At 40.4% G+C, this 16,904-nt stretch overlaps 1 protein-coding gene across 1 annotated transcript; it reads left to right on the forward strand.

Annotated features, from left to right (window-relative positions):
- The first annotated feature begins 1,956 nt into the window (after nt 1-1,956).
- On the forward strand, nt 1,957-14,934 carry HS3ST1 (heparan sulfate-glucosamine 3-sulfotransferase 1). Its single transcript, XM_032187009.1, has 2 exons — nt 1,957-2,099; nt 10,413-14,934. The coding sequence occupies exon 2, from the start codon at nt 10,541-10,543 to the stop codon at nt 11,501-11,503; it is 963 nt and encodes a 320-aa protein (XP_032042900.1). The 5' UTR covers nt 1,957-2,099; nt 10,413-10,540; the 3' UTR covers nt 11,504-14,934.
- The last annotated feature ends 1,970 nt before the right edge of the window (nt 14,935-16,904 follow it).

Genomic DNA, 16,904 nt, shown 5'->3' on the forward strand with positions numbered 1-16,904 from the left:
AGAGATACCAAACAGAACTGAGTGATTTTTATTCCTCAGATTTTCACTTGTTTATTTTACTAATTAATTTGGCCCTGCAAAAGTATGCCTATTCAGGGCTGAAGCAGACAAACAGTTATAAACAAAACAGCTCCCCACGCACTCCTACGTCCTTTAATCCATTTGAAATTGCTGGTGATACTTAAACAAACACAGCACCTTTGTTCTGCATTCCTCAGTAAGAGCCAGAACTAGAAAACAGAGTTCCGTAACTGATTGCTGTGACTCCTGTTACAATACCACTACACACTAAGACTGCAGGAAAAGGATTTAAGAAAATCCACATGGTGCAATTTTTACATAGAAGTAGTACACTAAGCTGTTTTTTTGGTGCCAAAAGCTTGTGTAACCTGACATTTCCACTGACCACAACTCAAGGAGTGCGCAAACAGCAAACACGTCACCACCAATGGTCAAGGTATCCTGCAAAAAGTAGGCCGTTAGCCTAATTTAATCAGAAATGCGAGAGGCAATTTAAACCTTCCTCACCCAATAACTTACGTGCCCGTATGAACCCTCTCAGATGCGTAGGTTCGGCTCATGCCAGCCTCCTGCCTGGCACACACGTGCAGTGTGAGCCCAGCCCTGCGATGCCTGTGCAAACAGCTCCACCAACACAGACGGAACTTTAAACACCAAACCCTGAATCAATAAAATGACGTGCCATTGGGGAACAGCTCTCCAGCCACACTGGTGAACAAGCGGCCACTCTTTGCAAAGGAAAGCTGCGGTAGTAAAACTCCAGAACAGGAGCAAGAGTTTGGAACAGAAAATGTTTTTTAAAAAGTGTGAATCAGGGAATCTCACACTGACCCTCAGCTGCAGAGAGATTCTGGGCTGCCATCCAAGCATGTTAGGGGAGTGCTGAGCCATTATTATGCAAGTTACCTCGTTGGGCAAACCGCCCTGAGCCCTGCATACAAGCAGTACAAGTTGAGCATCGTTAGGAAGAGACCACCACTTTCCGACAGATCTGTCAGCCTGCATGAAACCCCTCAGGAGGGTGGGGAGCTAAATTGACCAAAATCAACTGAGAAATAAGCTCCCCGCTGAGAAATGAGCTACCCCACCATATATTTATATATATATATATATATATATATATATATATATATATATATATATATATATATGCTTTTAATTACCAGTAAATTTCAAGAGAGTTTGCTGAATAAATGGATAGAGATGCAGTATGATAATGATACTTCTAACATACATTGACTTGAAAAATATATATGTACCACGTTTTGGCAAATAGAGACCTATTTCAGTGGATTAACCCTGTGACTTTAAAATCCACGGAAAGCCTTTTGTTCCACTCCCCGTAGGAAGCCACATTTCTTACGTTCGAGACATCCATCCTGCTTTACGTTCTAGCTGCACAAAAAGCATTTCAATGGAAAAATAAATAAATAAGTAAAATCGAAGCCACCTTCTGAAGCCCAGAAAACACATCCAGGAGGTGCTCACGAAGTATATAAAACCGAAAGCGGACAGGGGGTATTATTCCATATATATACGGGTGTTATTTTTATGGGTACAGAAGGAGGCAGTCGGGGGGTGCTTTCCGTGGCGAGGTACTCCCCCGGTGCCGCATCCCCCGAGCCCATCCCCGCACACGGCAGTGCGCTGGGTGCCGATCCGTGCACACAGCCGGCCCCCCCCGCGCTGCTCCTGCTCCCCGCACCCCGCCACCAGGGCGCCGGATCTGGCCCCGAGGGGACCGGCGGCGCCCGGCGGCTGAGCGAGCGCAGCCGGCAGGGGACCGGCACCGGGACCGGGGCCGTGTTTGGGGCCGGGGCCGTGTTTTGGGGCCGGGGGCGGTGCCGTGCTTGACGCGGCAGCGGGGCGGAGCGGGGGCCGTACAAACGGGCTGGCGCCGGGCGCTGCTCGCAGGAGGAGCGGAGCGGGCGGCAGCGGGCGCTCGTTACACCGCCCGCCCCGCCGGCACCGGGAGCGCTTCCCACGGCTCCGCCACCGTCTCCTCCGCCGGTACCGGCACCCACAGGCGCCCATGGCACGGCGCGGAGGGCTCTGCCCCACGGCTCCGCGCCCCCGCGGTGAGTGATGCGCTGGAGGGGGTCCCGCAGAGAGCGGCCGGAGCTGCCCCGGGGAACGGGGAGGGGGGATTGGGGCGGCGGTATTGGGGTAATGGGGGAATTGAGGAGCGGTGCCCCCTGGGGGGGTGTCCGGTCGTTGGCACCCGGGGGTTGGCCGCTGCCGGGGCTGAGCTGCCCGCGGCACCTGCTCCCGGGGAGCGGCGCGGAGAAACCTGCCCCGCTTGCAGCACCGCGGTGCTTGCACTTGCTCACTGAGTCAGGAGCCGGCAGGTTTCGCTTGTCGTGGGAAGGAGGAAAAAAAAAAAAAAAAAGAATGGGGAGAAAGTGGGGGAAGCGGTCAGCAGGACCTGAATTGCAGATCCATCCAGATTTGGCCCCTAGGCACTCTCTTTCCTTACCGCCTTGTTTTTCTTGTAGCTAAATGACAAGGGCATGCAAAGCCAGAATGGCAGGGTGTGGAAACGGCGTGGCGGAGCGCAGGGCTCCTACCTGACAGCAGAGCAACTTGCAAAAGCTCCCCCGAGCGTCTTTGATCTGCTCCCATGCTGAGTGCCGAAGCTGGCCAGGTGCAGCGTGCTCGGCTGCAGCCTGCCAAGCTGTGCTAGGCTGGAGGGCACAGACGTGAACTCGAGCTCACCCTTGTTTTGCCTGGAATAGGCAAGCTGCCTGGACTAGCACAGGACAGGCACGGGGGCACTGTAGTTCTCTGTGTGTTTTTCAGGGTTAAGGCTAGGAGAGGTTCAAGGCTATGGGGGGTAAAAGGATGCCATGAGGCAGGGGTGGTAGTTCCCAGCTGGAGGAGTGCTGGCAGGGCATTGTCTTGGTTTGGTCTTGTCTTTTAGTCATACAAAAGATTAGGGAAGGGCACCCAGCTAGGTACAGGCAATTCAATCACCTCAGCTGACTGCGAATTAAAGTGTATGACTCCTTCCTCTCTGTTAGTGCAGTGAGTTCAAGGCTTTTGAGTTCAAGGCTTTCCCTGTTCCTAGACTTCCTTTTGGACACTGGGGAGCAAAAAAAAAATTATCCAATATCTGGGAAGTCTCATAAATACCAGGCTTAAATGGCATGGGGATGGGGTGCACGCAGGGACCATCGTTCTGGCACAGGAGAGCCATTCATTGCCCACTCCCACTGCAAGCCTCTGCAGTGTTATGTGGCAAGAGGAATCTCAACCCATAAATTGTCTTGCTAAAATGGCCTTTCAAACTTAATATGCAAATTATAAATTACTACTATATTTTATTTGCTAGCATTTCTTGAACAAGTGTATTTCCCACGTTGCTCAGAAAAGAGTGCCTTTTAAGAGTGCAGCTACTAACATCAGCTTCAGTTAGCTCTTTCCTATCCACCCAGTCCGCACCCACCTTTCTTTTTTCCTCCCTGTTTTTTTGGAAAATGCAGAGGTTTTTGATATTACGTCTCCGGTCGGCAGCAGATTACACATGTGAAGCAAAGCCAGCTGCTGCAGTGGAAAGGCAATAATTTAGAAGAGCAAATTCTGACCCTCGAATTGCCAGTCTCTGAACCATGTCCCCTCCTTTTGAGGATACTACCTTGGTTATTCCAAATTAACCATGTGATTACACAGACTTTACTGAAAAGCAGAGTAAATGAAAAACAGTTTTCCAATGCATAAGAATACATACATGTGTAGATACAGAGAGGAAGACAGAAATGCTTTTTAGTCTCACAAGGGGGTCTCTTCCTCCCTCTTCCAGAAATGCTGCCCAGTGCCAAGAAGCTACCAAAGCCCCAGATTGATGCATTTCCCTGAAAAGTTTTGATAATTAAAGAGAGCAAGAAAACTGAGAATATCCCTGGGCAGCCCAAAATGGAAGATCCTTCTGGGTCACTTCACTTCTTACTCCAGAGTATCAGGGTTCCCTCCAGGTCACCAAACAGTGCTTCACTCAGTAAATGGATTGGTTTAGTTAAGTCTAATGCAGTGGCGACCTCACCAGTACTCTGCTCCAGTATTAATCTAAAGTCAAGTAGCAGGAGGGTGGCAGACATAAATCAGCTTGGAGTATGATCTCTAAGGTTACTTAGAGGTTTATTTGTTTGTTCATTCTTTTAGTTTTTATTGTTGGTTTCAATGACTTGCTGCATTTGAGATAGGGCCCACATTGACAGAGAGTGGTAAGAAGTTGCTTGGCAGGGGTAATGAAACTGGGATTGTTGAATATGCTGTGTTCCCTTTTTCAATCCATTCAGTTCAGGTGAGCCTTTGTATGGAACGGGAACAAGGTACGACAGAGCTATCTTTTCATGCAGGTTGATTTCCTGGGGAAGGTTTCAATGAACTAGAAATCAACTTTATTAACTGTGCAATAGATCTCTGCTTCCCAGTCAGATTGTGACCCATTTTGCTTGGGAAGTGGGAAAACTTCCAGATTTTGAATTTAATGTTTGGGTTTATGAGGGTACAGAGAAGGCACTGATACAGTGGACTTCCCGCTCCCTTTATGAAGGACAACATTTGAGTCCTGCAAGATATTAAGCAATTGCTAGAAGAAGGTGGTAAGGGGATTCCATACAAGCATTCAGTACAAAAAATATCTGTGCATCCTGAGCTTCTCAGGTTTATTTTTATTCTGCTGTAATGTCCCATTTTCCTTTTACCTGCATGAGGTTCTCTGAAATGTAGGGTATTCTCTCGTCTAAAAATGTCTATGATTTCCTGGCATGAAACATTGCAGTGGTCCCTTCTGACCTTTTTTTAAAAAAAAAAAGAAAGAGTGCATGTTATATATAACTACAGTCTATTATAAATTTGCTACTCTATTGCTCACACTGGAGCTGAACTCCTCCTTTAGAAGGCACGAACCAGTGACCTAGCTAATTTGTATAAACTCTATTTATCACAGCAGGTGCAGAAATATAGCACATCTCAGCCAAAAATACTTCCTACCAAGTCAACCTTTCTCAGCTTGCTAAGTTCTCCTAACCAAAATTTAGAGACTTTTTAAGGAATATTTCTGAAGTCTTAAAGCCCGTAGACGTTATATCATCATAACCACACTGAAATTATGATTAGATTTCATAACATGCTGACTATAAAAGTTAAATCCATGGTTTTATCTCTTCTGGTTAAGCAGTATTTTTTAATATAATTTATGAAATGTAGTTTAAGTAGCTAGGCAGTATTGTTTAGGCACTTTAATACAGATTAATACAATTTCTTATCTTTTCACCTCCCCTCTTAATGCACAGATGGCTTTTTAATATATAATGAGATCAATAGTTTATGCACCTAGAGATCTATGGCTTCAGTAGTATACAGTGCTATTTGACTTGTTATAATTTTCTCTATAACACTCACTAAAGTAGGCAATTGCATATTATTAATTAATAGAAACTAAGTTTAAACATTTCATTGGCAGATGTTTCTTAAAACTTTTTTAAAATGTGATTTGACAACAGTGTGGAGTAAGTGTGGGAAGCATTTCTTCATGAAGAGGACATTATGAGGGAGTTTAATAGTTAAAAACATTTTTTTTTCCTTTGAAATATATTCTGCATTTTGCTGGTTTATAAACTAGATCAGATGGGGAAAAAAAATAAAATTGCGCCTTTTCAATTCAGGAAAAGCTCTTGACTAAGCTGTAAGTGATTGCCGTGTGTTTTATGCTAACTGGAGACAAAATGTCACTTGAAAGAGCTCATATAAACAACTGAAGAATATATATTATGGCAGACACCATCTATCCTGGGAGGGTAGGAATATATACTGTTCATATCAATGACTTGACAAATTTCAAGTTCAGTTAATCTAGTTCAGATTTTTTTTACAAATGTGACCCTGAATACAAATGTTCAGTTCACTGACTCTTCATCAGTGTAGAAGGTTGTTTGTAGGGTTGGTTAACTTGATTTTGGATTTCTTTTTCCTGTTATAAGAAGCCAGTGAAGTAGATCTGTGAGTTGTACCTCACAGCTACTTTTAACCAGAAATGTCAATCTGACTACTTTTAACCGGTAATGTTAATCTGACTATTGAGTGCCCAAACATGCACTTCTAGAGTAAAGGAAAATAAACCCCACAAACTGTACTGAGGTTCTGTCATGTCTACAGTGCCATCATCCTGTGAAGAGCAAAATTTCTCCCTCCAGTTTTCAGCTCTGATCTCCCTCTAGAGACAAATCTTAGCAACTGACCTGTAGTTCTCAATTGGGCCAGACTGGGTTTTCGTAGATGTCTGTGCAAAGATCCCCCCAGCGAAGGGCTTCAGCTCTGCAATGAGAGAAAGTGAGATTACCTGAAATTTATTGGGGGTCTTCCTCACTCCCTGGAGGACCATAAAAAGGTACAGCTTTTGTTTAGTGAAGATGAAGACACCTGCATGTGAATGGTAAGGATATAGTCGTTTTTGTAGTCTGTGTCCTGGCAGCAGCTGTGCGTGTGTGTGGTGTGTGTGTGTTGAGAGATGGTCAAAAGCGATAAAATAGCAACACATCTTTCAAAGAGCACTGTGATATACTTAAAAGTCACTGAAGTATGACAGCTGTACCCCTCATACTGCATTTAGTGAGAAAAGGTTCCATTTATTTCTAAATTACTATTAGTTTTGAAGTGGTTATAACCTTAATGAAAGCTGATTTGATTGGCAATGTCCACACTGAATCTTGTTGAATAAACAGTATGTCACATTTAGCTAATTAATTGGAGAAAGCTGAAGAAAAGATTAAGAAAAAGCAATCAGACTTTTTGAATAGTCTTGGTGTAATCTTCAAAGCGCCATTTAGCATAAACTGTGCTTCTTTTACCAACTTGTTCGTTTACTTGTAGCAAATACAATAGTAATGACTGTCAGTTAAATTTCTGTATTAATCTGGAATACAAAGTCACTGAGTGCAGTCATGTATGCTCTGCATGACTCGTGGAGGCAGTTAAGAGAATTCTTAAAGCAGAAAAGTAATTTGGCAGAGTGGCTGCTATCAAATCTTCAGTGCATGCTTATTATTGTTGAAACAGTTTTTCAGACCTACAAATTATAAAGCTTTGGAATACACATTTGCATCATTTTATATAAACTGCTGTAATTCCAGCCACCAAATTGTAGATCTGCATAAAGCATTAAAGAGGGCAGAAGAGAAGAAAGCTGAACAGCAACCAATTTATAAGCAGTTTTATTCCTGGACACCACTTTGCCTACACAACACATGTTTTGTGCTGAATTTAGAGGAACACTCATGTCCATTGTGTTGCATTAGTCTAACACAACACAATAATTGGTCCAGGTATCAGACCTACACAGTCTGAAAGAAATGAGAGGAACAGAAAGAGATGACAAACAAAGCTTTATTGCTAGCAAGTAAAGCAACAATAGCACGGAGGTACTTTGAATGGCATAATTACTGACATGGTTCATTGGGTGTGCATAAAGACAGTAAATGCTACAGATCCTGATGCATGCATGATATGCACCTGAACAAATAGTTGGGGAGGAGGAAAAAAATCAAATTCTGTATGTCTGAATTAGAGGGTACTTCCATGTTATTCTGAGGGCTCACACTGCAACTGAAGACAGTTGTTTTGTTTACTTAGAAAATAATATTTCCCCCCCAAAAGTACTTCAGTTAAGAAGACTACCTGACATCAGTCCCTTGGTATCACACCTGTAATATCCTGCAAGTCTGATTTTGAAGAGTGATGCCAGCCAAAATAAGAGTAGAGCTACAGTTAGAAGAAACCTTTGGTCTTATTTCCCTCAAACATTCCCATGCTGTACTCTGCCATGGGGAGGCTTGAATAAAAAAAGTTGGCAGCTGAGTACTATGCAAACTATGAATTTAAAAACAAAAAATCCCAATGAATTGGTATATGTAGCTCATAAAATTTAAAAAAAAAAAAAAAAAAAAAAAAAAAGTGTTCCCAGCAGTGTGTTGTCATTAATATCTGAGACTAGTAGCTCTAAGTTAATGTTTCCAGAGGAAGACTGCCTAGTATGCAACTTGGCTACTAGCATAGTATATTTCAATCTGACTGCTAAGAAATAAGGGTTCTTACTATTGGGCTTTTACTTAACTCCCTTCAACATCAATTCAACCTGTTCCTCACTGAAATCCTATTATGCTTTTCCATTAAGGTGTTAGGACAACGACTCAGGCTTACTATTTATGGAGCTTGTAACTCTTAAAATATACTCTGCAGTAAGTGGCTATTCCTTTAATCTGTGACCTTAAAATTCAGGAAGAGTTGATGTTTTGTTGCTTTTATGTTCTGAGCTGCCCATCATTCACTGATCTAATTAAACCACTTGCTCACATTGCTTCTAAAATATGGTGGCAGCATGGCTCAATGCAGACATCCAGCACAAAGCAAAAATGTACCTATTCTTAATTGTCTGTCACCCAATCCACCCCTGCACAACACCATTAGTGAGATTTTATTCTTGAAACTGACGTAGATTTAGTTGAGAATGGTGAAGACAGGGAAATAATAGAAAATTAATGACAGCCAAAATGAAGCTCCTCCAACCAGATAAAACTCTTAGCAGTGACCAAAAATGGGAGAACAAATTCCTTTGCAAAGTTTTCTCATATCAGACATCACAGAACAGCCTAGGGCACAACTTTGTGTCCAGGACAGAGCATGGTCATGAACCCAAAGCCTGCAGGCACATGCTTCTTGATTTCAGGTGTATCATAGGCATATCATGGCCCTTTGCTTCCCTCTCCTCCCAGCCTTAATTTCTGCTTCCTAACAATACCACTGCCTTGCAGACATTTAAAAGTAATTAGAAAAGGGAAAGCAGAAAAGTAATAATCAGTAGCAAACATCAGGAAGCAAGCCTGCTTCATTCAGGATGAAGTCATGACCTCTGTAAATGCAAAGCTATCAAACAACTTTCTACATCACTTGGAAACACATCATTAGTCCTTGTCGCACAGGGACTTAGCTTATTGTGGAAAAGTCATTAGTATCTTTTCAGATTCTCTGGAGAATTTCCAAAACCTAGCCCTTGCATTTCCTCAGGTTGTTCATATGTAATCTCATATTTCAGCCCTTGGTAGTTACTACAGTATGCATTGTTCTGAGCTTAAATTTATAATTACAGTAACCTGGTAAGGCAAAGCAGTCAGATGCTCTGCCATTGTGGCTTCTACTTCTACATGGAGTTAGACAATACCACAATCATGCTTACACCAGCCTCTGCTGAGCTTACAGGACTTCAGAAAGCCTCCAAATTTATGGAGTTTGTATACACAGCTAGCTCATAACATGACAATCTAACAGGTTTGCTATATATGAGGCCATTACCATTTCATTTCGAACACTGTGTTAAGAAACCTGACCTTTACCTTGAATTTACAGAATCACAGAATGGTTAAGGCTGGAAGGTATCCCTGGAGGTCATCTGGTCCAACACACCTGCTCAAGCAGGGACACCTAGAGCAGGTAGCTAGGCCCATGTCCAGGTGGCTTTTGAAAATCTTTTTAGTTGTAGTATTTAGTAGCCTTTTGATAAATAAAGAGTAAAGATGTTCACATCACAGCAGCTTGCTGTCAGACTCTGGAAGTGATCTTCAACAATATCCATTGTGTATCTTCTTTCCTGAGTACTTGGACTGGGACCGCAGCTCTTTTTGCATTTTGTTGATGCAGTCCTCCTGTAGTCTGCAGTACTATAGCAGCAGCAGAGTACATAGCACCTGACTTTCCTCAGAGACCCTAAGCACAGCAAACGAGTACTTCATTTAAAAGTTATAAAAAAATTTGCCTTTTCCTTGGTCTACTATTCACCCAGAGCTCTTCTTAACTTCTATGGGAAGGTCACATTTTTGTAGAAAGTTCTCTTCATATATTGTTAGCCTTTTTTTCCCCAGGAGGCTTTACTTTCAGATTGCCATCATGTGATCCCTTAGGAGACTACAAGACCATCTTTAAGGAAGCTATCTTGTTCAAGCCCATACCTTTTTCTTTTTAGGTTTTGCTTCTAAAATAGACCTATTCTTGCAGATTTAAAAACAAATACCAAAAAAAAAAATCTCTTGCAGTAGTGGTTCAATTCCACTGAAATCAGATTTAAAAAAATAAAAAAGTTACCTCAGAATGAATCTTGGGTGGAAAAAAAAAAAGATTCAGAATGTTCATGTCTCCTAGTGACTGGAAATCATTTTCTCGTGGCATTATTTTATGTGCCTGTCTTTAAAGAATTTAATTCTATCCAATGATTTATGAGCCTAGAATTGGGAAAGCTAAAGAAGTTTGTTCAGTTGTGAAAATCAAAAGATACTTGCAGTGTGGCTTTAGTAGTGATATATCAGAGTATAAAATAATGTGCTTCTCTTCTTTTTTTCTCTCAGCTAAGTTTCCGTTTGAGAAATACGCATCCACTCAGCAAAACAAAAACAAATTTTAAAGGTTGTTCTCGGTGGAAATCACTCCATGCCCCATTACCTGCTTGAGTGAAACCAGACTAAGAACTTCTGTCATGGCAGCTTTTCTGCTGGGAGCTGTGTTGCTTATTGTTCAACCTCAGATAGTGCCTTCCAGACCGGCTATCAATTCAAAGGCTGAGACTTCTGCTCAGTCTGTTCAGAGAGAGCTTTTAAAGAAAACATCTCAAAAAAATGACTTCAAGGAAAACATTCATTCTAATGGAACATGCCGGCAGCTGCCACAGACTATCATTATTGGAGTGAGAAAAGGTGGAACAAGAGCTTTGTTAGAGATGTTGAGTCTTCATCCAGATATTGCAGCAGCAGAAAGTGAAGTTCACTTCTTTGACTGGGAAGATCATTACAGAAATGGATTGCAGTGGTATATTAATCAAATGCCGTTCTCTTATCCGCATCAGATCACAGTGGAAAAAACTCCAGCGTATTTCACATCACCTAAAGTGCCTGAAAGAGTTTATAACATGAACCAATCTATGAGACTACTCCTTATTTTAAGAGACCCAAGTGAGAGAGTACTATCAGATTACACCCAAGTGTTCTATAACCACATGCAGAAGCACAAGCCGTATCCATCCATTGAACAATTCCTGATTAAAGATGGTGAACTCAATGTGGACTACAAGGCAATAAACAGAAGCTTGTACTACATTCACATGCAAAACTGGTTGAAGTATTTTCCCCTTGACCATATCCACATTGTAGACGGGGATAAGCTAATCAAAGATCCCTTTCCAGAAATAGAGAAGGTAGAGAGATTTTTGAAATTATCACCGCAGATAAATGCTTCAAACTTTTATTTCAATAAAACTAAAGGCTTCTACTGCCTAAGGGACAGTGGGAGGGAGCGTTGTTTACATGAGTCAAAAGGACGAGCACACCCACAAGTAGATACCTGGTTACTTGAGAAACTGCATGAGTATTTCCATGAACCCAACAAAAAATTTTTTGAGCTTGTCGACAGAACATTTGACTGGCACTCATTTGTTGCAAGTTAGTGGTGAGCTTCAGAACCTATGCTCCAGTGTACATCTAGAAATTTTTAAAAGGGCATTTACGCTATAATTTATTTGTAAAAATACGTAAATACTTCTGTACAGTATTAGATTCACAATTGCCATATATACTAGTTATATTTTTCTACTTGTTAAATTTGAAAGCATTTTGTATTGTTTTTCATGGTTGTTAACATTGTGTATGATGTGTCTATATGAAGAAACTAAATTATTTCACTGCAGAAGATGCTCTCGAGAATGTGTTGTCTTTTTAATAAATAAGAAGTTCATTTCAACAAAACCCTTCAAAATTATTTGAATACTTCAGTCTTTCTGGACTATTCTGGACTTTCTCCTCTAATTGCTAATGAATATGCTTAGCTTTACATTTCCATTTTTCTTGCTTTAAAATGTGGTCTAATTTCTTTTCTTATCTGAAAATATTGTAATTTGAAAATTGTTCCATCCTGCTTCATAAAAATATTTCCGGATAAAGTGGTACTTCTTGCACATGTTGGGACATGCACAGCCAAAGGATGATGGAAGGCTCTGTATCATAAAACATGCTAACAGCTGTACTTACTTTTATAGTTAATGCTATAACAGTTGCTCCTCAAATTCTTTGGCAGTACCATGCTAGTTTCATTGCAATTTTTTAAAGATTCTGTGGGGACCAGCTCATAAAAACACAGAATTAAGTGCAGAAAAATAGTCAACCTGAAAATTTTCTACAGTCGATGAATGTACGTATACTTCATAATGAAAGAAAGAGGTTTGAGAGAAGAATTTAAGCAATATGGGGAAATTTTAATGGTTGCTTATGACTGTTCCTGAATGTTATAGCACACTTATGATTTCCTATCACTGAAAATCAATGCTTACACCAGAAAAAAATTAGCTGGTCTATGTTCTAGCAAGCAGCAGCTTCATTCTTATAAATATTAACACACTTGTACCCTAGTGAAGGCTATTTTCTATGAGATGAGCAGCTGCTTCATGCAACTGGAAAGTGCTCATGGACAACTGTTCAATTAGTCTCCCTTCAGGAAACATGAAGCCAAGTCCTCATTCCAGCCTGTGTGTCATGGAATTAACCCCAGTCCCAGGAACTTTTATGGTCTTCCATCTGCTAAAAATAGAAGTTAGATGTTAGTACATTTGTAAAATTACAGCTCTCCTTATCTACACTAGTTCTGCTGTCCTGTTAGCCACCATTCTCCAGAGTTAGAGTTAATCTTATTTCCACACAGTGCTTACTACAATACTTTCTTTATGAGCTCCTAATTCTCCTGTTATGATCTAGAGTATATCCATTGAACATTCAGTGGCAACACCCTGTATATTTGAATTTGCTACTGATTATTACAATCCTTTATAAAATTTAAATGTAGATGCATTAAATTTTCCTGGTGAGATGGTGCAAACTTGGGCACTGTGACAAGGTACTGTCTGGATGCAATTATCCTATATTACGCTGCTTGCATGAAAATTTGAAGATGCTGCCCCTCTCCTGCTCCTTGTGCACCTGCCCAAGCTGTATTCAACCTCAGAGAGGTTGTTGGTGTTGTTTTATAAAGTAGACCTTTGATGAAAGCCTAAAATGAAATGGTATTGTACTCAATAAAATATTTTCTGAATTGCATCTTTCCTTTCTTGTTTATTCATCAGTCTCTAGTTTGGAAGGCCGGATGTTAGGATTCAACTTCAGTTTAGACTCCAGTTAAATTTTACATAAGAATTCAGCTGTAGCCTAGTGGATTCAGTGGAAATCAGTTGTTGGCTACTGGGTTGTTGCCTACATGGTCCATTGCTGATCCAGAATATACAAAAAAGGAATACATCTTCTGGTGGCAATAATGTTGAATCTATTGCAAGAGATGGATACAAAAAAAAACAACAGGCTTAAAGTACCAGGACGCTCCTATTACAGTTTGAAAATAGAAATACTGCAGGTTTGGTGTAAGGAGGGGCAGTATATTCTTGTCCACTTACTATTATCCCATTTCCTTGCTAACTCTGTAGGAACCATCTGGACCTAAGAGATTTTGGCCCACAAGAAAAACGTCCCACCTTAGTACAGTCCCACCTTCAATTTCACCTTCTTAGAGCCCCAGACTGAGCCCACTACGTTTACTAACTTTTTGCTGGGAAAGAAAGAAATGCTGCCAGGGTTTGTGGCCATGTCGGTAGTACCTTTTCGGTCAAAGAGTCAGCTGAATGCAAGAAGACAGGGATGCATCAAGCTCACCTACAGCAGGTCACACATACAGGGCAATACAGCATATGATGTGTGTAATTGTGAATGCCACAGTAGTATTGATGCCTGATGTTAGAATTGAGAATGTTTTTAAATGTATAATGCTATTTGATACCATTATCTTGCCTGAAACTAACCAGGACACATCCTCTCACTCCCCACCTCTGTATGGGTTTACCTCTGTAGAAGAAGTAGAGTATGAACCATCGAGTTGGACTCGATGATCCTTCTGGGTCCCTTCCAACTCGGGATATTCTATGATTCTGTGATTCTATGAACCATCAGGTCACAGGTAAAATTTATTGGCCATAGATGCCCTATATTCAAGGGTCGCAATGCTAAAAGCTATGGTTCTGAGTGTGAATTCTGTTTTACAGAATTTACAGCTGCATTCACTTTGTGCACATGTCGCTGTATTTTCTAAAAATGTGCTAAACAACAACAAAAAAATCAAACAGAAGAAAGTGAAGAGATAATGAAAGAGGCTGATGCACATTCTGGTTGAGACTGTAGAAACACAGTCTTCAAACACTTTGAAGTCATGCCATATTTATTCATATTAAAGGAAATCTCTGAAAATACCTTTCCGCTGTTAAGCAGTACAGGTATTTATTCTTGTTAAACTTTGCCCTCTCAGGTCTAAAGTACAACTACTTGGGTGTAGCTCTGGAGGCCTGTCTCCTCAGGGCTGCTAGCCAACTCTGTAATCACTCTTACAAATATTAAATACATACAACATTTTTATGATAATCCAATGTTCAATTCAAAGTTTACCACTCCCCTTGACTAAGAAGAAGAAAAGCCAATCAAGACATTAATCAGGGTGGCACTCCAAGACTAAGCCTTGCCCTTTGCTTCACAACGTGGATTAGTGCGAGTCTTTGAAAGCAGATAGTATATTTGCAGAGGACAAAGTTTAAACTATATTGATTATTCCATGAACATTTCTAGAGTATGGGAAATGAAAGAAGTCTCCTAGGTAAATATATATACACACACGCACGTGTATATATACGTGTGTATATATATATATATATATATAAAACTTCAGCAAGAATATTGATACAACTACTGTTGGTGCTGCATGATACTTTCGTATGTCCTTTGCTGTTCCTTACACCTTTTTTTCTTATGGGTGAAATAACATCTACTGTGCTTGAGTAAATCTACATTGTTTTGGAACACGTCATTAAAAAAAATCATCCTTTTTTAAATCTTGTTTGAGTCTATTTGTACCAGTAGGGCAGTGCTACATTCATTGATGAATGTGTGAGACGCTTACCACCATTGAATATCTTTTCTTGCTTTGGAACTCAGATCTGATCATTTCACATTTCCTTGTCTATATGCATTTTCAGGATCAGGTTCAGCAGAAAAACAGGATTCCTATTCCTTCTTGTCATGCACACAGATTTCAAATGTGTAAAGGAAAGTAAGATGGGGTAGTGCATATTTCCATATGTTTTTCTTCTGCTTTATCTAGCATGGCTGACTAGGCATTTAAGAAAGTTTACATTTCCACCCCACAAGTAAGAGGTTGCATATCAAAACTGCTACTCTGGGGAATATCCCTTCTCCTTTCTCTTTTTCAAAGTCTGCAACAACCAAGTCCCAATTCGGCTCACATTGTGAATAAAATTTTAAAGGAGTATAGTAATAGATGTTATCTGATACAATAATAAAGTAATATTTTTATTACTTTGCACAGGAAAAAGTGATAGGTTAACATATGTAAACAGAGTGTATTGAACTTGCTAGTAGGTACATACCAGCTGAAATATTTGCAAGTATTTCCTCTACAGCTGTAAGTAGCATTATTCTTTTCTCATTCTTACTCCAATAACTTGTATTCATGACTCTGCCTGAGTTTCCAGTTACGTTGGAAAGACTGTACGTTCAGTATTAATTCCTCCATGTTTCAGTTGCTTTGGCAAGGCCAGTTACAGATGGAAGCTATGCAAAGATCTTATCTGAGTGGGGAAAAAAATTAAAGATTTTTAAAAATTAAAGATGCTTACCAAAAATAAAAGAAAGTGTATATCAGATTATTAGTAAAGGAGAGCAGTAGTCTCTTTTCTTGCAACAATAACCCACCTATGGTAAATTTTCTGCTTAACTCCCACACAACAGTTGTTGCAGTTTTTAAGTCAATAGTGCAATAATCTCAACAGTGATGCTGCAGATTTTAAATGCCTTCTGGGATATATAAAATATGCAAGTCAGGGTGGGGAGCAGCTGGATGCGCAGGAACAGCTGGTCTCATTGGGCTGAAAACATTTTTGTTTAATGATATGGGACATTAAATTTTTGACTTGGATATCACTTTATGTTGTCTATGAAAGCAATGCCTTCAATTAACTCCTAAGTCAATAATACTGTCATAGTGACATCATCTTTTTACTTTCTGTAGATATTGTGCTCTGCCAAAACACGGTCTAAGATTCCAACCCCAAAGAGCAGGTGGAAGAGGAATCCCTTAATATAAAAAAACAATTGTAATACAACTCAGATACACAGCTTCAATTATGAAGGCACAGTGGCTAAAACAAAAAGCTGTTCTGAAATGAATGGCAATATTCTTCACAACTTAATTTGAATGCAGGTTACAGAAACAGGAACCTCTATGTATACACAGAAAAACAGCAGAACAAATAACATGCCCTCCCTTCCTGAGTTCTTGGTCAACAGTATTTCAACAATAATAATAATAACAATCTGTAGTCATATTTCCTCAAAATGAACAGGCCAGCCTCTAGGACTTAGTGCAGTTGAGATCAGATAACTATCAAACGGCAGAGTTCTTGCAGTATTTTTTACACCAGACAGAGTTCTCAGGGAATCTCTTACTACTGGATTTTGTGAAATTCTTTTCTCCTCCCCAGTCTGCTGCTGTGTCATATCTGTCCTATAACTATTCAATTAACACTGTAAGAAAGTAAATTCATGATCTGAAAGTATTTTTAAAGAATACTGGTCAAATGAATGGGAAAGCATAGCATTATGAAGTACAAAATGCACTTTGCATATGTTTGCTCGGATATGTTTTTAACTTTAATAAAATTTGTCTTATTTGGTCTGCATCATTGCATTACAGCAGGAACTATTGTAACACCATCATATGTGAGTAGCTATCTATTGTACTTGGTA

Source organism: Aythya fuligula, chromosome 4, assembly GCF_009819795.1.
Source record: "Aythya fuligula isolate bAytFul2 chromosome 4, bAytFul2.pri, whole genome shotgun sequence".
Taxonomy (NCBI): domain Eukaryota; kingdom Metazoa; phylum Chordata; class Aves; order Anseriformes; family Anatidae; genus Aythya; species Aythya fuligula.